General features: G+C 44.3%; 1 protein-coding gene across 1 annotated transcript in view; it reads left to right on the top strand.

Moving 5' to 3' along the window:
- FAM135B (family with sequence similarity 135 member B) overlaps positions 1–15,644 on the top strand; it is a 345,065-nt gene extending 329,421 nt beyond the window's left edge. The window contains exons 16-20 of the mRNA XM_030553878.1: positions 5,824–5,921; positions 6,390–6,541; positions 7,200–7,310; positions 12,206–12,319; positions 14,176–15,644. Of these exons, the coding sequence (XP_030409738.1) occupies positions 5,824–5,921; positions 6,390–6,541; positions 7,200–7,310; positions 12,206–12,319; positions 14,176–14,381 (681 nt within the window). The 3' untranslated portion in view covers positions 14,382–15,644. The remainder of the gene's footprint in view (positions 1–5,823; positions 5,922–6,389; positions 6,542–7,199; positions 7,311–12,205; positions 12,320–14,175) is intronic.
- The last annotated feature ends 6,950 nt before the right edge of the window (positions 15,645–22,594 follow it).

The raw sequence follows: 22,594 nt of genomic DNA, 5'->3' as shown, positions 1-22,594 counted from the left end.
AGGTTGAGTGTGCTTGATGGCACTTGCAGGCCACAGGTGAGAAGGTTTATGCAGCTTGAACCCTTTTGCTATCCCCAATACCCCTGGGGTTCAAACTAGGACAGGGTCTTCTCCCAGCACTCTGAGCTGCGATTCGGGCTCTCTTGGTTAAGAGCCCCCATCTTGGCCTTTGCCAGCTCTGGGCTTGGGCAGCCGCTTCCCACTTTGTGGCCCAGAAACAACACCTCTGCCTTCCCCCCTTACACTTTCCAGCTTTTACCGTCAGTCCCACCTCCTTGAGGCAGCCCAGCCCCCTCTTCACCTGGGACACTTGTTCCTCCCAGGTCTGGCTAAAGATGCACGTTATCAGTGTCTGCCAGGGCCAAGTTCTCCATCACCCTTTGCTTCTCTAGAGTCTCCCCAGGCCTAGGCATGGGGTCGGCATCGGACGCTGTGATGGCTTTAAGCTTCTGATAGCCTCCACAAAACCAGATCATCCTGTCTTGCTTGGGGATCAGCCCCACGGATGAGGCCCATGGGCGAGGCCCATGGGCTGTAAAACAGCTGGATCACATCTAAAGCCAGGATGTCCTTGATCTCTCTCTCTAGGTTCTGTGCTACTTTCCCAATGACTCTGAATGGGGAACACCTGTTGGGGAGATTGGCTCCCACCTCATGGAAGAGATCCCCCAGGGGGTCTTCCCCCTTCTCCTCCCAATCCTCCCCTTTCAGGTCCAGGGGTCCCCTCACTCTCCTCCCATACAGTGGCTCGAATGGGCAGAACCCTATGGATTCCTAGGGCACCACCAGCTGCCTCCCAATTCCCCCCAGTTCTACTTCCCCCTGGGGAGCCCATTCCCGGTACAGGAATCCCTTCTCCTGCAGGACTCTGTCCCTGCAGCCTTCCCCAAGGGGGTTTGCAGCGCTGTGGCCAGCAAGTTCCCTCAGCTTCTCCAAGGAGGGATCCCTCTGCAGCTCGCTCTGGGCTTCAGCTGCTGGGGCAGGGAGTGGGACCTGCTCCCTCTCGCTGGCTGGGCCTGGGGTCACAGCCCCACTGAGCCTTGTCCCTGGTAGCTCCCTCCCTGCTGTGTAATCACTTCCCAGCAGCACGTCTGGACCAGGCAAACCTGGTTGGCAGCCGACTTGCCCTGCCTGGGTGTCCCCCAACTCAGCTGGGGTCTCAGCTCCCCTCATGCTCAGTGCTGCCCTTGCTGTCCCAGTGGGGGCAGGCAGCGAGCTCTTTGCTCTGGTCACAGCATCAGAGCCAGCGTGAGCCCCCTCTCCGGTGTGCAGGAGGGTGGGAAACGTCCCTTTGTCCCACTCAGTCCCAGTGGGCTGGTTACAGGTAGGCAGGTATCCTGAGCCCAGCAGCCCCTCCTCGCTCCCAACCAGGTCATTTGCATTTTCTCTGACCATTTCCATCCTAGCCAATTGGTTCCCTGGATTTGAATTCAAACCCTCGGCCGTTACAAGAGCAGGGCCTGGATCCTGTCCCAAAGAGACACAGTCACCCCCCAACAGGGCCTCCCAGCCGATATCCTGGAGAACCCCAACTACCAGCCAGCCCGACCCCTCCTGGGTGTGCACAGGGATCCGGGACATAGGCAGGGTGAGGGGCTTCACCCCAGGGACCTTCGACCAGGTCCCACAGTCCCTCAGCATCTGCAGCTGAACCACCACAGTTCTCTCTGTCCCAGGGTCTTGCCCCCGCAGGAGTGTTTCCCCACTGACCCCTGGGCAGCCCCCTATGTCTCTCTGCTCCACCATTGCCAGTACATGCTGCTGCTGCTTCTCCTGCAGCTTTTCCTCAGCCTCTTGCTCTCTCTCACGATCCTCTCACTCTCTTGGGCTCTGCTCCAATCCCATCCATCTCCGATCCCCTGATGAGGAACCCGATCGTGAAGACCCTCCTCTGATTGGGGACCAGACTCTCGGGGATGCCTGGCTGCTGCTCCAGCTGCTCCCAGATCCTCTTGTAGCCCCATCTGGGTCAGGAATCTGCTCCTCAGAGCAGTCCTCCTCCTCCAGCTGCACGATTAACTGTGCCTTGGTGAACTTCCCCATGCGTAACCCTCTCTTTGTGCACAGGATCACAATGTCCTTCTTAAGGAGATGGTGATAGGCATCACTTCACCGTTCCCAAGTGGCTCAGGACTCACAGGCCTGTGTGTTCTTGCCTCCCCCATGGTTTCCAGGAAGAACCCCTGGTGTGCCAGCCCTTCTCGTGATCACCACCTCTTTGCCAGGGTCGAGTTGCAGACATCTCCGCCCCGGGACTGCTCCTGCAATCCCCAGGGGAACCCTGTTACTGCAAAGTCCTTCTCTCTCCCAGGGTCGAGCAGTAAGCTCCTCTGCCCCTGAGACTGCTCGCTGCAGTCCTCAGGGGGACCCCGTTACTCCAACAGTCCTTCTCGCTGGTCACACACTCCCAGAGGTTAACTGCCCCCTGAAACCGTCCCACTCTGAGCCTTCAGCACGCCTGGTCCTCATTATCCCTCCTTTGTTTTATTGCTCGCCAATCACTTACTGCAAGCAGCGCCATTCACGGGGTACCGTACATCCCACCTCTGCCACCAGTTGTCACAGAGTCACCGGGCGATGCTCTGGAACTGCTCCCCACCAAGCCAGTCAGGACTTTGGGGAGCCTCCTCTCCCTTGGAGCAGACTTGTTCAGGGCAAGAAGCTCACACGTCTTCACCTCCTGGGTCTCTCCTTGGAGCATTCACCATCCTCTGCCCCTCCGTGCGCTTCCCACAGCGAGCCCACCCAGGTGGGGTCCTGGGGAAGCCACAGGGTCCTGCACCCCCACTTTGCAGTCAGACGTGACTCTCAGCCAGCCAGTAAAACAGAGGTTTATTTGATGACAAGAACAGGGTCTAAAACAGAGCTTGTAGGTACCACGAACCGGACCCCTCGGCTGGGTCCATTCTGGGGGTCAGTGAGCCAGACCCCCACATCTGCCCTCAGCCAGCTCCAGACTAACTCCCCCTTCCAGCCCCTCCTCTCTGCTCGGCTCCTTTCCCGGGCCAGGAGGTCACCTGATCCCTTTGTCTCCAACACCTTCAGCTGGCACCTTTGCAGGGGAGGGGCCCAGGCCATCAGTTGCTAGGAGACAGAGGGTCAGGCATTTAGGTGCACTGGCCCTTGCTCTGCAAGATTCTTAAGAACTGCCATGGGGACACTGAGGCAGCAACACAGTATTCAGAGAGAACATTCCCAGTTCGTCACAGAAAGCTAATCCATTGCCTGTGCAATGCAGAGCAGCAGAAATGAACTCTGTGCTCTGCCCTACATGCATGTGATGCAGCATATTTAGTTACATAACGGGCCACATTCATAAACAGAGCAAGGATTTCAGTGTCCAGTCAAAAGCATTCAGCTGTTCTACCGGGAAACTTTACGGCAAAATGTTCCAATTTGGTTTGCAGTGCCGATCTCTTACCCAAAGGCAGGTTGCAACTGAACCACCTGTGTTCTCACCCTGTTGAAGTTCCTGTTGATGTCAGTAGCCGTTCTCAGAATACAGAATGCATGGAAAGTAATATTCATGAGGATAATATTTTGCTTGTTTGCCAAAGGCTCTCAGTGCACTTTACAAACATGAAAGAGTTCAGCCTTACAGCACCTCCGTCTACTGTTGTTCAGCGTGCCTGGTGAGGCAGCATCACCCTCATTTTATAGTGTGGGAAACCAGAGCACAGCAAAGCAAGCAGCTTGCCCCAGGTCACAGAGCAAGTGCACAGCAGAACTAGGAACTGAACTCTTGACTCCTCCTGCTGTGCTTTTAGCCGCCATATCCTCTTTCCTCCCTGCAACAGAGAGCCCTATGGAGAGTGTAACAGATCCGCAGTGCGAGCTGTCTAGCCACTTTTTGCCTTACAGGGAAAAATGTGAATCTATGTCATTTGGAAAGACACTGAAGTGATATGGAGGGATGGAAACACAGACGAGTGAAGTAGGAGGACTCTGTGTGTGTTGTGTCTAGGACTTACACTTGGGGTGGTGTTTTTCCACTTCTAAATAACCTACAAGATTCAAGATAATGAGCTTAGGAGGAAATCATTAATTATCGATGCAGACAAAACAAACAGGCAGGAGGTTAGTCGACTGTATTTAGTTTATGAGAACATTTATTTTAAGGCAGCACTGGAAGTAGGAGACGCTCATGTTCTCTTTTGCAAGAGCTGCAATTAATGAGATGAATTTTGTCACAGAAGCATTAATTACTAGATATGTTTTTCCTAAATATCTGTTCCAACACTTGATGATTGTTTCCCTGGCATCTCATTAGTTTTCAATTTGATTTAGAGTCCTGACACAGTTCTAAACAAGAATATTCTCCTGCAGTTCTGTAGACTAGAAAATTTATTGTTTGTTTTGTTGTATCACAAATGGCAGTATTGCCAGGGTTAATAAATAACTTAAATACCCCGCTGATACTCTTCATGCTACTGATTAAGTGTCAAACACCACATGGTATTGTGTGATAGCAGCATAAAATTTTTTTGATAAATTTGTTAGGGTCAGTTTATAATACTATAGACTAGTCTAGCATGATAACCCACTAAATCCAAAACGCTAAAGTTGGGAGTGGTCTACAGTAGGAACTTCCATCAATATAGCTGCGTCTCTCAGGGCGGTGAAAAATCCACACCCCTGAGAAACATAGTTACACCGATGTAACCCCCGGTGTAGATAGTGATAGGGAGACAGAACTCTTCCTAGCTACCACCTCTTGGGAATTACCTATGCTGATGGGAGAACCCCTCCCGTTGGTTAGGCACTGTCTACGCTTTAGGTTTTGTCTACACTAGCACTATTGTCGGCACACTTCTAACGACAGAAGTTTCACTGACAAAAGCACTGGTGTGGACAGCGCTGTTAGCAGGAGATGCTCTCCTGCTGACATAGCTACCACCACTCGTTAGTGTAGACGTAGCCTGAAGTGCTACAGCAGGACACCTGCGGCTGTGCTAGTGCAGTATTTTACATGTAGAGATATGCTTCGTCTCCTACAGAAGTGGGCTGATAGTCAGAGAGGTTGAGCATCTGCAGTCCCCTCTGAGCGAAACTCCGGTCACTTTACGAACCTTAGTCTAATAATATTGGCCTAAGCGACTTGTGTGTCTTTACTGTGATCCTTACAGTGTGGTTCTACTACATAAAATGACTATGTAAAAAGGGGGTTGTCTTACTCAACAAATCTGATCACTGTGTGTGTTCAGAGCCATGTCCCTTTTAGAGACTAAAATGAGTTTGTATGCCTTTACTCCTGTTAGCCCTGCTGAGCCAATGCAGCTAGGAGAGCATGAGCTGGAATATATTCCTCCTTCTGCATCATCAACAGACTTACTCACTATGTTACAACTAGTTACACCCATGTAAGCCCCCGATGGCAGTCGGCTTCCACAAATGTCAATATGGGCAGTATTTGGCCTGTAGATCCTTCATTACTGTTAATGATGTATAAGAAAGAAGGAACCAGCTTGAGTGAGTTTGCAGCATTAGCCCTGAAGGGGGAAAATATCAAATCTGTTTGCTTGCAAACTGAGCATATTTAATATGGAATCACTGAGAGACAATAAACATGGACCACCTTGAAGCTTTTACATAGTCACTTTTTGGAGGAGAAATGCAACTTCCAGGGGACCTAGCGAATGAGAAAAATTGGATCTATGCTTTTTTTCCCCCTTGCCTCTTTATGATGCATAAAGAAGTCTTGAAATGTTCTTATTTTATTGCTTGTATTTTTCCTCAGAAATATCATTTGTCTAGTTGTTTTTGTATCGCAATGCAATACATTGACAGTTATGTCATCAGCTGACAACATTCTCTCTTCACCAGACTGATACTTTTGCTGATTTTGATTCGATGACTGACCGATTACTGGATGAAATTATTCAACATATCCAGTTGTACAACCTCTCCATCTCCCGGATAAGGTAAAACACGCTGACAGTTAATTGGATGTGATGGAGCACAGTAATGTTCAATAGAATCATCTCTATTATTTGGGGCCTGATCCAAAGCCTTCATGTCAATGGAAGTTTTTCCAGAGACTTAATGGGCTTCACAATGTGTTTGAAGACGTTGGTTTTGTCCAGACCTGACAGAGCAGCTGCTGAGCTGGAAATGTCATGGAGGATAAAGGAGATGGGAAAACATGACTAAAGGGCACTAATGAAAAATCTCTTTGGAGGCAGAGCCAATCCACATAGAGCAAAAGAGAGCAAGGCATGCCACACACATTTTGAAGTTAAGGAATATATATATTGATTTAGTTGGGTCGGTCCTGCTTTGAGCAGGAGCTTGGACTAGATGACCGTCTGAGGTCCCTTCCAACCTTGATATTCTATGATTCTATGATTCTATAGACTGTTCTTTGTATGTCATTTTGTCTCTCCCGGCAGTTTCATTGGTCATTCCCTTGGTAACGTCATCATTCGATCAGTATTAACTCGGCCAAGATTTCGCTATTACCTCAACAAGTTACACACCTTCCTGTCCCTCTCTGGGCCTCACCTAGGGACCCTTTACAACAACAGTACTTTGGTTAGTACAGGTAAGAGTTAATGAAAAAGGCTACGAGTTGCTTTTGTGTGTAGCAGTACCTGTAAGAGACCATTGTGTGAATGGGGCAGTGGTACTGACTAGTGTTTGTGTGTGTCACTAACCAGCGCTGCAGAAAATATTCACACCAGATTTCCAACCACTTGAGTTTAGCTTTGGGTTTGTGTTTAGCTACATTCAGAATTCCCAGATCAGGAAAGCCTGCACATGTGGGCTGAGGCTACGTGCTTCCACCTATGCACTGAATCTCAGCTCCCAACCCCCACTCTGCTGCCTGAATAACGTTGTTGCTGCGTGAGCCCCAAGGTCAGGGATTTCCCTGACCAACAGCTGCCTCAGGAATCAGCAGTATAGTACCTGTAAAACTAAGGGGGTAAAATAATGTCATGGGACAATAATGTCATGGCTGTCTTGGATCCTTCTGTTGTCTGCTCATGGAAGCAGAGACTACAATATGGCCCTGAGGTTTTCTAGCCACTGGCCACTAGCACAAGAAGAAATGTAGAGTACTGATGGCCAATTGCCTTGGCACTTCTAGCCTGAGAATGTTCAGTGACAATTTTTTAACCGTGGAAGGGATTCTTAAATATTGGGGCGTTTGGTCTGATGATTCCCAATGCGGTAAACCCACATGTTGATTGTCATTACAGGCCTGTGGCTCATGCAGAAGCTGAAAAAATCAGGGTCACTTTTGCAGCTGACCTTCAGGGACAACGCAGATCTGCGCAAATGTTTCCTGTACCAGCTCAGCCAAAAAACAGGTGAGTAAATGTCTGGGTGGAGAGCAGATTCTCCAAAGTGTTGTCCCGTGCTGAGATGCTCTTCAGGAAATAAAGGAAGTCATCGGCGTTTGATCAGTGATTTTTGCTCATCGTTGGCCTCAAGGGGAGATGGGCCTGAAGCAAAACTATTTAATGGACTCCTCTGCCTAATCTAATCCATTTTACCTGTGCATTTCTACTTTGGATATCACCATGGAATGGAGATGCCAAATGCTCCCCACCAAACTTTGCTCAATTTGCAACTGAATACAAACGCTGTAGTTCAGGCCTTTCTCTCTGTGCACACTCTGTAAGTAAAGACTAGTGGTGTCATTAGGTTGCTACAACCTAATTTATATTACTAAAGGGCAAAAACTTGATTGTTTCATTTGGCTTAGTTTGGACCATTCACTTAGTGTGACCAGATGTCTCAATTTTTATAGGGACAGCCCCAATTTTGGGGTCTTTTTCTTATATAGGATCTTATTACCCCCCACCTCCTGTCCCGATTTTTCACACTTGCTGTCTGGTCACCCTACATTCACTAGAGCTGGGTGAGAGTTGACACATAGACCTTTTGGTGAAAATGCAGATTTGGTTATACTGAAGCAGTTTGAGAATTTTTGTTGGTTTTGCTGAATCATTTCATCCAAAAAAATCCCTACAAAATTCCAAAAAAGTCAAAACATTTTCTCTAGACATTTTAAAAACAAACCGTTTTGATTGTTTAGTTCCAATTTACTTTTTGCTTCAAAATTTCCCCTAACTTATTTTAAATAAAAAATGTTAAAAAGGCTCAACATCTAAATGATTTCTTAGGAGGGAGAGGGAGAGGGATTAGCCAAATAAAAAAAATAAGTTTTTGGTTCAACCCAAAGCATTTGTTCCTTTAAAAAAAAAAAAAAAGAATTGCCAATGGACAAAAAAATTCATTGTTCACACAGCCCTAATTGTCACCTCTAGGACCCAGGATGTTTGAATCTAGGTTCCCAGTGATGCTTTTATTTAAGCCCATTGCTGACACCACATTTCAATGCCAGAGGGAAAATGATCATTATTCCACTGTAATGCTAAAGAGAGGCCCCATTAGCCCCCCTCAGTCTGTCCATGATCAACTGAACTGAGGCTCTTTCAGAAAAAAATGGACCAAATTCTAGTGTCCTATCCAGAATTCCCTCTCTCAGCAGAACATTCTTTCTAATGCAGAAGTCTGTATATGAGTGGTCAAGTGCTGTACATATTTGCCTACACTGTCACTCCTGATGTTTAATTCTTCGCCTATGAAATACTGGTATAGGCTGTCAGAAGGAAAAGGGCTATTTGTAAAATCAAATGCTATTCTTTAATAATACTTTGCATAACAGATGTGGAGCTGATATGTCATAATGCTATGACTATTGCTATGTAATAGTTTTATGAGTGGAAGTTGTTGTATGTTGGGATGATTCAAATTTCCTGTATGACTGTATTGATCTCATTTATATTGATGGTAGTGGTAAATTTATCGTACGGCTAGAATGCTTGAATTCAACTGGCTCTGGAGAGGCTGACAACACAGGCGGTCCTAGACAAGAACACCCAAGCACACACTTGAAAGATGATGGCAATCTTTCAGGTTGTAGGCCAAAGAGACACAGCCATTTTGCCTGACTGGGAGGCTAGAGATTAAAAGGGCTATAAACAGTTATAAAAAGTCTTGATCCCCGCCAAGGAAATGAGTTGTTACGAGGACTGTCCAGGGAGTGTCATTGGACAGGAAGACAAGCTGACAAAGAGGCTCTGCAGAAGAGTTTACAGGGAATTAGAAGATGGTTAGACAGCTGGTAAGCAGACATGTATAGGCCGCTCGGTTGTTTATAAGACATGCTTTTTCTTAGATGCTGTTCTGCTAGATACATGATACTTTGCTTTAAGGAAACTGTTGGGTCACTAATTACCACTGTCATTGCCCTGCAGGGAACAGAACTGCAGGGTCTGAGCCCACATCAGACCTGCTAAAGCAATCACTGCTAACACCTGGGTCACTGCCACCCAGAACTCAATATTAAGGGAAGAACTGCATGATTCAGCCCTGAGTTCAGTGATAGCTGGAGGTCCAAGACCTCAGAGAGGGATGCAATCGATAAGCCCAGGAGGAGTCAGAGGTGCGGTTCCCCAGTAACTGCGTCACTTAGTACTTGCCACCCTCCAATGCTGTGCAGATGCTAACTGACCCTGAGAACACTCCTAAGAGATAGGTAGTTATGTAGTAGTAGTCTCATTTTACACATAAAGACACAGAGAAGCCAAGTGACTTGCCAAAATCACAGAACGAATCAGAGCTAACAATAGAGCTCAGGAGTTCCTGAGTCTCTTGCCAGTGCTCACTCCTCTAGGCCGTGCAGCCCTGTTCATATTCAGGGAGATGCCCAATATCTTACAACACAGTCTGTGACAGTGGCAGTAAGTGAATGTGGGTCTCACCACTCCCAGGCTTCTGTTTGAACATGCAGACCACTGTCTCTCCGATCCCGCCATGATCACATGCATACCTTTGTCCTCCCCCCAACTGTGTCACTTCCTGTAATACAGCCCTTCAATAGCACCAGTCTGCATCCTGTGAGCTTTGTCCAAAACCCACTGAAATCAAAGGAAAGACTCTCATTGACTTCAGTGAGTTGTGGATCAGGCCCTCACTCGACCCCTGTGCTACTCCATGGATTTTGTAGGGTGGAGCGCTATGTGTGAAGACTTCCCTTGCTTTAATGGGGGTGTGCTCAACAGTCCACAGGCTTTTGATCTATCCATCTCCAGCACTGTATACACAGCTGATGTACTAGAACAAGCAGCGATTGATACTACACACTGAATTCATCCATCTTGGCTGGTCCAGATGACTTCACAATACATTAGCAGAGAAAAAAATCTTAAATTACAGCAATGCATTCTCAGCACCATGGGCTTTTAATTACTCAATAGAAAATAATGTCCAGATCCTTATTTACAAATAAAACTACTCCTGAGTCTACAGTAAGAATATCAACCCTCATTCAGATTCACCTTAAAAATCTCTTTTCTGCCGTCACCTCTGACAATTGGGAGTATTTAAAAAAAAACAAAAACCAAGAACAAAATCCCTAATGTAATGGAACTATCCTGCTGCTTAACCCCCTGGCTAAGTAACCATGGGATATCATTACTGTGAGCCTGCACCTTTGTCTCTTTCCCACCACGTTTTTGTGTTCATTTATGATGCTCATCTGTTTGCTTCATTTCTCAGTTTAGGCCCTGATCCTACAAACATTCGCCCAAGAATTCCCATTGAACTCGATGAGGCAGTTCATGTTTGTAAAGTTGCTCGTATGCATAGGAATTTGCAAGATCGGGGACTTAGACTGGAAGCTCTTTGGAGCAGGGGCAGTGCCATTACTTTTTTCCTGTTAAGTGTCTGGTCCCCATGAATGTTAGAAAGAGCTAATTACATCACAGCTTACAACAGTGACATCGGTAGTTTATGCTGTTACTATACTGTTCTTTAGAAGTATGCTATTAGTAGCTTGATATTCTTATAGATAAGCTAGGAAAGTACAATTTAGATGGGGCTACTATAAGGTGGGTGCATAACTGGCTGGATAACCGTACTCAGAGAGTAGTTGTTAATGGCTCCCAATCCTGCTGGAAAGGTATAACAAGTGGGGTTCCGCAGGGGTCTGTTTTGGGACCGGTTCTGTTCAATATCTTCATCAACGATTTAGATGTTGGCATAGAAAGTACGCTTATTAAGTTTGCGGACGATACCAAACTGGGAGGGATTGCAACTGCTCTGGAGGACAGGGTCAAAATTCAAAATGATCTGGACAAATTGGAGAAATGGTCTGAGGTAAACAGGATGAAGTTCAATAAAGATAAATGCGAAGTGCTCCACTTAGGAAGGAACAATCAGTTTCACACATACAGAATGGGAAGAGACTGTCTAGGAAGGAGTATGGCAGAAAGAGATCTAGGAGTCATAGTGGACCACAAGCTTAATATGAGTGAACAGTGTGATACTGTTGCAAAAAAAGCAAACATGATTCTGGGATGCATTAACAGGTGTGTTGTAAACAAGACACGAGAAGTCATTCTTCCGCTTTACTCTGCGCTGGTTAGGCCTCAACTGGAGTATTGTGTCCAGTTCTGGGCACCGCATTTCAAGAAAGATGTGGAGAAATTGGAGAGGGTCCAGAGAAGAGCAACAAGAATGATTAAAGGTCTTGAGAACATGACCTATGAAGGAAGGCTGAAGGAATTGGGTTTGTTTAGTTTGGAAAAGAGAAGACTGAGAGGGGACCTGATAGCAGTTTTCAGGTATCTAAAAGGGTGTCATCAGGAGGAGGGAGAAAACTTGTTCACCTTGGCCTCCAATGGTAGAACAAGAAGCAATGGACTTAAACTGCAGCAAGGGAGATTTAGGTTGGACATTAGGAAAAAGTTCCTAACTGTCAGGGTAGTTAAACACTGGAATAGATTGCCTAGGGAAGTTGTGGAATCTCCATCGCTGGAGATATTTAAGAGTAGGTTAGATAAATGTCTATCAGGGATGGTCTAGACAGTATTTGGTCCTGCCATGAGGGCAGGGGACTGGACTCGATGACCTCTCGAGGTCCCTTCCAGTCCTAGAGTCTATGAGTCTATGCTACATACATAATTATTCTTCCTTGACTATGTTGTACATTTTAAAGCACATGCAGTCATGCCATACTCCTGAAGAAGAGACAATCTCGAAAGCTTGTCTCTGTCACCAACAGAAGTTGGTCCAATAAAAGATATTACCTCACTCCCCTTGTCTCTCCAATACTCCTGTTAAGATGAGTGTAGATCTGTTGTTTTGATAGATTGCTGAGATATACAATTTTTGATGTATTTCTTTGTTACAGGTCTTCAGTACTTTAAAAATGTTGTGTTGGTGGCCTCTCCCCAGGATCGATATGTGCCATTCCATTCAGCAAGGATAGAAATGTGCAAAACCGCACTTAAAGACCGGCACACAGGTATGATAAGACCCTGCCTGTGTTCACAAAACTATTGAGTTAATTGGTTGTTTGTTTAGGTCTTTTGTACAGCTGAGGATGTTGCATCAGAATGACTTTTTGCATTCACCATTGAAAAAATAATCGAAAACTTAAGCTGGACAGGAAGCTGTTGAAATCAATACAGGGACCTACTTATAAAGCTCTTTGTGTGATGAAAACAAATTTCATTCAAGATTGTAATCAAAGGCTTTCCTCTGCCATGTTTGTTTAAAAAGTGGTGATGATTATGACAATGAGGGAGGGCTAGTTTGGTGCAGGGGGGAGGGATAGCTCAGTGGTTTGAGCATTAGCCTGCTAAACCTGGAGTTGTGAGTTCAGTCCTTGAGGGGGGCCATTTAGGGATCTGGGCAAAAATCTGTCAAGGGGTTAGAGTAGATGACCTCCTGAGGTCCCTTCCAATTCTATGATAGAGTTTGTTGCCAGTATTGCTATCCACCAGCCTGCTGAATTAACAGTATTCTCTCTTCTTTGTTTCTCATCACAAGCCTGGTCCAAAGCCCACTGAAGTCAATGAGAATCTTTTCTTTATTTTCAATAGGCATTGGATCATAGCCCTTATGATTTAAACCTCAGTCCCATCCGAAATCCTTTCTGGATTTTGTAGAGTTGGAGCAAATCCCTTGACGTCAGTGGAGACACCACCTCTGCTTTTACCAAGATTGCCTTTGTCTCTGCGAATTCCCTTTTATTATCAACAAACACACTGTTCATTTAGAAGACACCACACAGCTCCATTTTAATGGACCTGTCATAAATAATGGCAAATGCATAGAAATCTGATTCTTCTGCCATCAGTTTCATGTGAATGATTGATTTGAATTGGGTTATTCCTGATTTACGCTGGTGTATGTGAGAAGAGACATCCATGACCAACAGACAAAAATGATGCCTGGTATTATCTGTCTCTCAGCTGTAGTTCTTTCCCTCCGCTTCCCCCACTGCTTTCCCCCAGCCCAGACATAAGTTGAGGAGGGAAGGACATCTTCCCACCCATTCCTCAAGCATTCCTCTCACAGGAAAACACAAGGCCTAATAGGACTCAGATCCAGATTCAATATAAATCATTCAATTCCATACAGAGCATTACCTGGTTTCCTCACCAGCCTCCTAAAAAACCCTCAATTTAGCGTTCTGGAATAGACAGGCAGGGTGTTCTGGCCTTAGCTGGTTCCCATTCGAGTCCCAAAGGAGCTGTATGCCCCATGCCCCATTGCTAGCCCATCTGAACTCTACCTTACAGAGAAGGAAGGGTCCAATTCTGTTACCTCTGAAGATAATGGGAGTTTTGCTTTTCACTTCAATGGAATCAGGCCTGAGTCCCGAGGTACTTTATGCAGCGTAACACCCAGAACTTCAAGCTAATAAGTCCATAAATGGCTATTAGCCAGGATGGGTAAGAATGGTGTCCCTAGCCACTGTTTGTCAGAGGATGGAGATGGATGGCAGGGGAGAGATCACTTGGTCATTGCCTGTTAGGTTCACTCCCTCTGGGACACCTGGCATTGGCCACTGTTGGTAGACAGGATACTGGGCTAGATGGACCTTTGGTCTGACCCAATACGGCCGTTCTTATGTTCTTATGTTCTAATAATCCTAGCAGACCCATCAGGCTGCTCTGTATGCCATGAATCCACTTCAGATTAGCAGTAATATGGCATTTGATCCATCTTGCTGATGAACTGTCCTCTAGAATCCAATGTTCTAGCACCTTTCAGGTTTCACAATACATAGGTGCCAGGGTATAATTGCACTCAGTGGAGAAGACCCATCACCAAGTCACTAACACTTTGACTGCCTCTTAAAATCTCTTTCAGGTCCCATTTACGCAGAGATGATAAACAACCTCCTCCAGCCTTTGGTCGATGCAAAGGACTGCACTTTAATCAGACACAATGTGTTCCATGCGCTCCCCAACACTGCTAACACGCTGATTGGACGGGCCGCCCACATAGCCGTGTTGGACTCTGAACTTTTCCTGGAGAAGTTTTTCCTTGTGGCAGGACTCAACTACTTCAAATAGCACCCGAAACACTGGGTAACAAAGGAAAAGCAGAGTGTTCAATGGCATAGAAGCCCTTAGCCAAAAGAGCGCAGTATTAGAAATGAGTAACATGCACATGATGAGGTGGGACCCTTACACTCCTCCCATTTTCATTTATGTTTCAGAGAATAAAGTGCTGTGGCTTTAAGATATTCCAACTTCCAAATATTGGTGCTTTTGGAAGACACAAATATTCATGTTCAGTTCCATGTTCTCTTTTGATTGTTCACCTAAGACAAAAGCTGCTTCTGAAACAGAGAACAAAAATAAGAAGGCCAACTCTATAAATGTGACAGAACCAACATGATTCCGACCTCTGTTAAATATCAACTGAGGCACACAGGGTTCTTTGATTTCACGCTCATGTACTTAATAAGAAAGCTATACATCTGTAGCACTTTTGTTGGGGGTAGTTAATACAAGAGAAAACAAGCATATATGAACTCAGGTTAAAACCTCCTTTTTGATGAACTGGACAATATGAAAAAATATATATGTGGTCAGAATCCTTGATAGCTACAGTGGTTCCATTTGTCTAAAGAAAAATGCACAGATGGTTCCATTATCCATACCCATTTGTAACATTCAACGAGTCACGACATGGAAGAGGGTAAAATAAATATTTAAATAAAAGGAAGGAGTCTTTATAAAGCCTTTAAAAAACTCCATTTCATGTGAAATAAATGAACTCAAGATAGAAGCAATCACAACAAGAGGAGTATATTGGAATAATCATGGGATACGGTCATCTGTTAGCATCTCTCCTGTTTACATTTATGGACTAATATTGTTTTTGCTTGTCTTTATAACCAAGGTACATTTGTTATTTTTTAAATCTGTACCTATGTACATTGGCCAAAGTTTTAAAAATATGTTGGTATTCTGAGCTGGTATTCAAAGTCATGCCAATTAATAGTGCCACCAAAGCAATGAAAGGCAGTGGGTTGTAGCTTTTCAACAGAAAGTTGTGAAATGCTTCAAAATACAGGGCTTTTCTACTATGCCCTTTCTGACATATGTTAGTCCCATCTGGAGCACTATATGCAGTCCCGACTACCACAGCACTACAGCTGCTGGAACATTTTTAAAGAGAAATTATTTAAAAATATCCAAGTTGTTTCCCAAGGTTCAAAATTGACCCACTTTCCACTTTTTCAATTTTTGTGTGTGTTTTTTATTGAAATTTTTATCCAAGATATGATCAAAATTCTAAATGTTAAATTTTGATAACTATTTCAGTAAGTTTTCCTAATGTACTTGATCAATTTTCAATAAAAATAAGTCACATCATTTTTTGCAAAAAATAAAAACAAAACATTGAAAAATGTTGGGGAAAAATCAACAGCCCTTCATGAAATATTTTGTTTTTGAAAGAAGGCAACTCTGTAATGAAAACCACGGTGTTCAGAAAAACTATGAGCAGCTCTTCAAACAGTAGATCTTGTAGGGTATGCAGAGAAGAACTACAAAGATGGCAGCAGATGTCAAGCATCTAAATTATGAGTTAAGGTGAAGGAAATTATTTTCCTTGAAAGAGGAGATTTCAAAAAGCTCTAAGGGAAACTTTGAAATATTGTGACAGGTTTCAGGGTGGTAGCTTTGTTAGTCTGTATCAGCAAAAACGAGTCCTTGTGGCACCTTAGAGACTAACAAATTTATTTATGCCCAAACAAATTTGTTAGTCTCTAAGGTGCCACAAGGTCTCCTCGTTGTTGTTGTTTTGTTTTTGAAATATTGTGAAAAACAAGGTGATTCACTTGAGTGGTGGAATTTGGCAGAATATTTACTGAACAGGGTCATTAGCAAATGGAACTTCTGTGGCAAGTAACTGATGCAAAAAAATGAATAGGCTTAACACCAGTGTTTGATTCTAGATACAAAGGACAGGGCTGATGGTGCTAATAACAAGAAGGTGGAATTAAGATCAGCAGAAAATCAGCAGAAAATATGCTGGGCCTGGATACCATTTTCTGTCCCTTACAGGTCATGTTTGGAAACATTAAATATTAATCAACACTCCAGTGAGACATGTGGGTATGTATTATCATCCTCACTTCACAGATGGATAGCTTAAAGCTGAGAGGCTGTATGATTTGCCCAAGGCTATAAAGGGAATCTGTGTCAGAGCCAGGACTGGAACTGAGGAATCCTGGCTCCCAGTTCTGTACTCAGACCACCAGATCCTACCTCTGCCTCTGCAATTTTAGTGCCAGCTAAACTTATTTACCACACAATTTATCTACTTCTGCATAAATATTTATACGAAAGTTCTAACAATAACTATAATGGTGTATATAGGATTGGGTTTCATATAGATAGAAGGCTGTCTTTTTGCATGTATTTAATTTTTATGCCAGAAAATAATTTATACAGAAAAGGTGTAGTTTAGTTCCATCTCTTATACTTGAATATTTATAACATTCTATTTGCTAGTACTCAGCGAGTCAGGCAGAACCCTGGAGAGTAACGATTCCTACATTCACACCAATGGTTTCTGACCTTGGAGCAGTTTTGCCTTGCATTTGTCCATTAGGCACGATACCCTGCCTTTATTCTGTGTGTGTGTGTGTGTGTGTGTGTGTGTGTGTGTGTGTGTGTGTGTGTGTGTGTGTGTGTGTGTGTGTGTGTGTGTGTGTGTGTGTGTGTGTGTGTGTGACACTCCTAAGCCAATGAGAGTTTTGCATAAAACGAGTTGCAAGATTGTCCCTATGTAATATTCATTAAGGGGCCTGATCCAAAGCCGATGGAAGTCAATGAGAGTCTTGCCATTGATTTCAATGGGAGCTGGATTAGGCCCATACAACCCGGGCCCTTGAAGAACATTACATGTCGTGGTTCTAAGATAAAGCCTAGAAATGTCATTCTTTTAAAATGACTGGTTGTAGATTTTATCTTCCCTGTGCTGCCAGAATGTTGTGAGAAATATTGGCAATAACAGTCCAGTTTGATGTTAATTTGAAGCTATCAGGTGTCTTGGGGTTTTGTTTGTTTCTTTGTTTGTTTGTTTTAATTGGGATGCTGTCTTGGTAAAGACCCTGAGTAGTGTAAACCTATTTTACCTACAAGTATATATTACAGATGTGCAGAAATTACATGCAGCCATTATAATGTATAACATCTTAAATGTTTGAACATCATTAAACTAATCAATTTGGACTCATTTGGAAAGACTTTTTTATGTCAATGTGTATATATATTAATAAGGTGACATAAATATATATATATGTCACCTTATTAATAACTGTCATTGTAGTAAGCAAAATATCTGCAGAGCTGATTGTCTAGCAGCTTGGTTACAGTGTAAGCTTTGGGGGTTGTGTTTTTTCATGAAGACCCTCTTTAATATCTAGTCAGCAAAAGAATACCCCAGTATTACCAGTAGCAATTGTTTTTACAGTCAAACCAGACAAATAGCGCGTAGTATATTTAAACTGATATAACTGTGGAGCCACACTTATGATCCCAGCAGTCAAACAGTTCACTACAGAGAGGTGGGGGTTTCAAGAACTGGGGAAGAGGTGGAGATGAAGGGCCAGATACTCAACTGGTGTAAATCACCACAGCACCACTGAAGCCACATGAAACTATGCTATATACCAGCTAAGGAGGTGGGACAAATTCTTACTTTTGATAAGTCATTTAGGGCCTTATCCAAAACCCTCTGAAGTCAATAGCTAACTTAATTTTGTGTTCAATGGGCACTGGACCACATCCCATGTCATGTATATTTTATATCTTGACTTTAGCAAAGCTTTAGATATGGTCTCCCACAGTACTCTTGCGAGCAAGTTAAAAAAGTATGAACTGGATGAATGGACTGTAAGGTGGATAGAAAGCTGGCTAGTTTGTCGGACTCAATGGGTAGTGATCAATAGTTCAATGTCTAATTGGCAGTTGGTATCAAGCAGAGTGCCCCAGATGTCGGTCCTGGGGCTGGACTTGTTCAACATCTTTATCAATGATCTGGATGATGGGATTAATTGCACCCTCAGTAAATTTGCAGCTGACACTAAACTGGGGGGAGAGATAGATATGCTGGAGAATAAGGATAGAGTCCAGAATAACCTAGACAAATTGGAGGATTGGGCCAAAAGAAATCTGATGAGGTTCAACAAGGACAAGTGCAGAGTCCTGCACTTAGGAAGGAAGAATCCCATGCACTGATACAGGCTGGGGACTGACAGGCTAAGCAGCAGTTCTGCAGAAAAGGATCTGGGGATTACAATGGACAGGAAGCTGGATATGAATCAGCAGTGTGCCCTCGTTGCCAAGAAGTCCAATGGCATATTGTGCTGTATTAGTAGGAGCATTGCCAGCAGATCGAGGGAAATGATTATTCCCCTCTATTCGGCACTGATGAGGCCACACCTGGAGTATTGCGTCCAGTTTGGTCCCCCCACTACAGAAGGAATGTGGACAAATTGGAGAGAGTCCAATGGAGGGCAATGAAAATGATTAGGGGACAGGGGCACATGACTTACAAGGAGAGGCTGAGGAAACCCTCCTAGTGAAGTAGTGCTTCCTAATATCCAACCTAGACCTCCCTCACTGCAACTTGAGACAATTGCTTCTTGTTCTGTCATATACCAACACTTAAAACAGCCGAGCTCCGTCCTCTTTGGAACCCCCCTTCAGGTAGTTGAAGGCTGCCATCAAATGCCCCCTCACTCTTCTCTTCTGCAGACTAAATAACCCATGTTATTGTTTATTTAGAATTCAGTGATTCTATGAAACATGGGTTATTTAGTCTGCAGAAGAGAAGAGTGAGGGGGGATTTGATAGCAGCCTTCAACTACCTGAAGGGGGGTTCCAAAGAGGACGGAGCTCGGCTGTTTTAAGTGTTGGTATATGACAGAACAAGAAGCAATTGTCTCAAGTTGCAGTGAGGGAGGTCTAGGCTGGATATTAGGAAACACTACTTCACTAGGAGGGTGGTGAAGCACTGGAATGGGTTACCTAAGGAGATGGTGGAATCTCCATCCTTTGAAGTTTTTAAGGCCTGGCTTGACAAAGCCCTGGCTGGGATGATTTAGTTGGTGTTGGTCCTGCTTTGAGCAGGGGATTGGACTAGATGACCTCCTGAGGTCTCATCCAACCCTAATATTCTATAATTCTATGTCTGATTCATCACATTGACCAAGACAGTTCTTTCATTCTGTTCTGATTAGAATCACTTGGTGAAGGTTCAAGATCTAATCCTGAAATCATAGTCTGCACTGGCGTCAGGGTGAGTTGTCTTGAGTGAGTAGTGAAGAACTGCATTATTTGGCCCTAGATATTAGTTATTACCAGTCCCTCATATAGCCATGTGGCCAGCTGAACAGTTACCTGGAGATTTTCAGTCAGTTCTTAAGAAACAATCCACACGATCACAGGCAACATTTTAGACACATCACATTCATAAAATATATATCCCAAATGCATGACATATCCTGGGGATTTTCATTATCTTGAGGCAGTTTCTGAACCATTTCTTCCATCTCCTCTTCAGTGACAGGGTTTTCTAGTTGTGTGTGTGATGCCATGTTATTCTGAAAGCCAAACAAAACAGACTCATAAAATTGTATGGACAGATTCATAAGAACTGCTTAAGGAAGAGCAACTGAAATGCGTTGCAAATGTACTGATGGGTTTTCCAGCTGGAACTGTCTTTTTAACAAAAAATAATAATGTATAAGCAGCCTGTGGTATGAAAGCTCTGATATTAAGGATGTGGAAAAATAGGAAGCATTTTAAAACAACTATAGCATTTTGGTAGATATTATGCTCCATTAATAGCTGGGCTAAATTCCTTTCTTAGCTTCTAATACAGTGCGTAGAGTCTTGCCAATTCTCTGTTTTGGATGAATTCTATCTCACTTGTAATTGTTGGCTACAGATCTCATTTTTTGCATTTCTCAGTTTTAATGCCAAAACAACTAGGATACACGAGGACTATATTTCAGCAACTTGTCAGGGGGAAATGCTTGAATTCAAACTGCCCCTCTGGTTCATAGAAAGAAACATAGCTTCAGCTGTATGTGAGTGAGCATCAGCTCTATGTATGTGGAATAGCAGCAGCCTCTAGGGCTTGGCTAGATTAATTTCAGAAGGTCATATTTTTTGTCATCCTCTTAGCCCACATTGGAAACATCCTGTTTGCATGGAAAAATTGTTGCCTGAGCACACTGTGTGTTTGTGCACCTGACTACTGACTATTCCGTTTGCACATACAAGTGCAAGATTTGGCAGATACAGAGGGATGCACCAGCACATATTAAAGGGATGACTACTGAGGTCCTTTAAAGATCTGGCTGCAAGTGTTCATCCTTCGGGCTTGTCATATGTGCCCTTTTTCTCTTTTATAACGTGATTTATCTGCAGTCAAAATTGTGGCAAACTATTGCCTTTAATGGAAACTGAAGGTGCTCAGCACCTCACAGGATCGCGAGTTTGAGTCTGAAGAGTTTGAAATCTTAGCATGCACAGATGCCGCATGGCCTTGGAGAATTATAACAGTAATAACAATACTCAGTGCTTTTAATCTCCAAAGCACTTACAGACATTTGCTAACCAATCCTCACAGCAGGTTTGTGTGGTGGGGAGTCAGCATTACCCCCTTTTACCAACCATGATTCAGTGGCAGGGGGATCAGATGACATGCCCATGCTCACAGCAGGAGTTTGCCTTAAAGGTGGAATTAGAATTCATGAGCTTCTTGCTCCCAGTCCTGTATGAAGTCTCTAAGCCTGACTAATGCAAATATCCCATAATCATCTGTGATGCTCAAGATAGTGTGGGTCCGGATCCAGAAGTGGTATCAACAGAGCTGATATATGCCAGCTAGGCACCTGGTCCAGTGTTTGTATATTTTATCTATACATTGACTTTTCCATCAGAAGAACAGTTTTCAAGCACCATATTTCATGAGAGATGTTCTCACCCCGGGGATTCTGCTACCAAATGTCATGTTCCACACACAGCAATTTAGTCTGTGTTTTATACTGTTCCCGTCCTTACATTCAGTAGTTTTGATATTAAATATGTAGTCATAGTAAATGAGGTGAATAAACAGTATTTCTTAGCTAGGTCTCTGATATTTACCAAATTTCCCCCACTACTTTGTCCAGTGCATGTAATATCGGGCCAGATCCTCAGCTGGAATAAATCAGCATAGCTCTGCTGAAGTCAGAGATCAGCAGCGTATTCACCTGCATGAATTCAGTGAAGCTATGCCAGTTTAGTCCAGCAGAGCATCTGGCCACTATAGTTAAGTGCTTTGGTAAATATATGGCAGTTATCTGATTTTGAACCAGATGATCTTTCTTTTCTTCCAGCTTTTTAAGACATCCAAACAGAAGCCTTTTCACAAGGTCCCCTGGTGCTACTGTCCCTGGGTCACATCTCCTTAAACCCCTTAAACCCCTATCAGCATCAGCAACTATGTATAAGCTGCTGATGTATAGTGTTTTGGAAGATCAGATGTTTCTTGCTAGACTACCCTTTTGGTATTTTTGTTTGCAAGGAAAAGTTGGTGGGAACAGTGAATCGAATCTATATTTCCAGGTACAGAGTTACTTCAGCTGAGCTTTTACTAACGGACGTGTGCATTTTGTATGCCGGGGTGGCCAAACCATGACTCGTAAAACTGTTTTACAGTTAAAGTGAGACTTTCTGAGCCTCCCATGTTCTCCCCATTCTCCACCTACCAGACTGGAGTGGGGGAGCTCAGGACCTCTGCCTTGCAGCGGGTGAGGTAGGGGCTTCTATCCAGTGAGGAGGAGGCCTTGGGGCTTCAGACCCACAGGGTACGCCTGCTGGTGCTTGGTGCTTCATCAGGAGCCGGGCTGAAGTTGCGAGCCCCAGCAGTCACCTTCTGAGGTGCAGAAGCCCTGACTCCCGGCAGGCGTGCCCCAACAATCAAACTTCTGAAGATTGTCATATGCAGCTCAGTGGGTCAGTAGGTTTGGCCACCCTTGTTATGTATTTTAAGGTATACCTAATCCTGCCTGGGAGGAGGGGGGGTGGATTAGATGACCTCTTGAGGTCCCTTGCAGCCTTATATTTCTAGGGCTATGTCTACACTACCGCGGTAAGTCGGCCTATGCTACGCAACTCCAGCTACGTGAATAATGTAGCTGGAGTAGACGTACCTTAAGTCAAGTTACCATGGGGTCTACACCACAGGGGGCAACTGGAGAAACTCTCCTGTC

Source organism: Gopherus evgoodei, chromosome 2, assembly GCF_007399415.2.
Source record: "Gopherus evgoodei ecotype Sinaloan lineage chromosome 2, rGopEvg1_v1.p, whole genome shotgun sequence".
Classification (NCBI taxonomy): domain Eukaryota; kingdom Metazoa; phylum Chordata; order Testudines; family Testudinidae; genus Gopherus; species Gopherus evgoodei.
The sequence above is the reverse complement of the archived record's forward strand: the minus strand, read 5'-3'. Positions and strand labels throughout refer to the sequence as shown.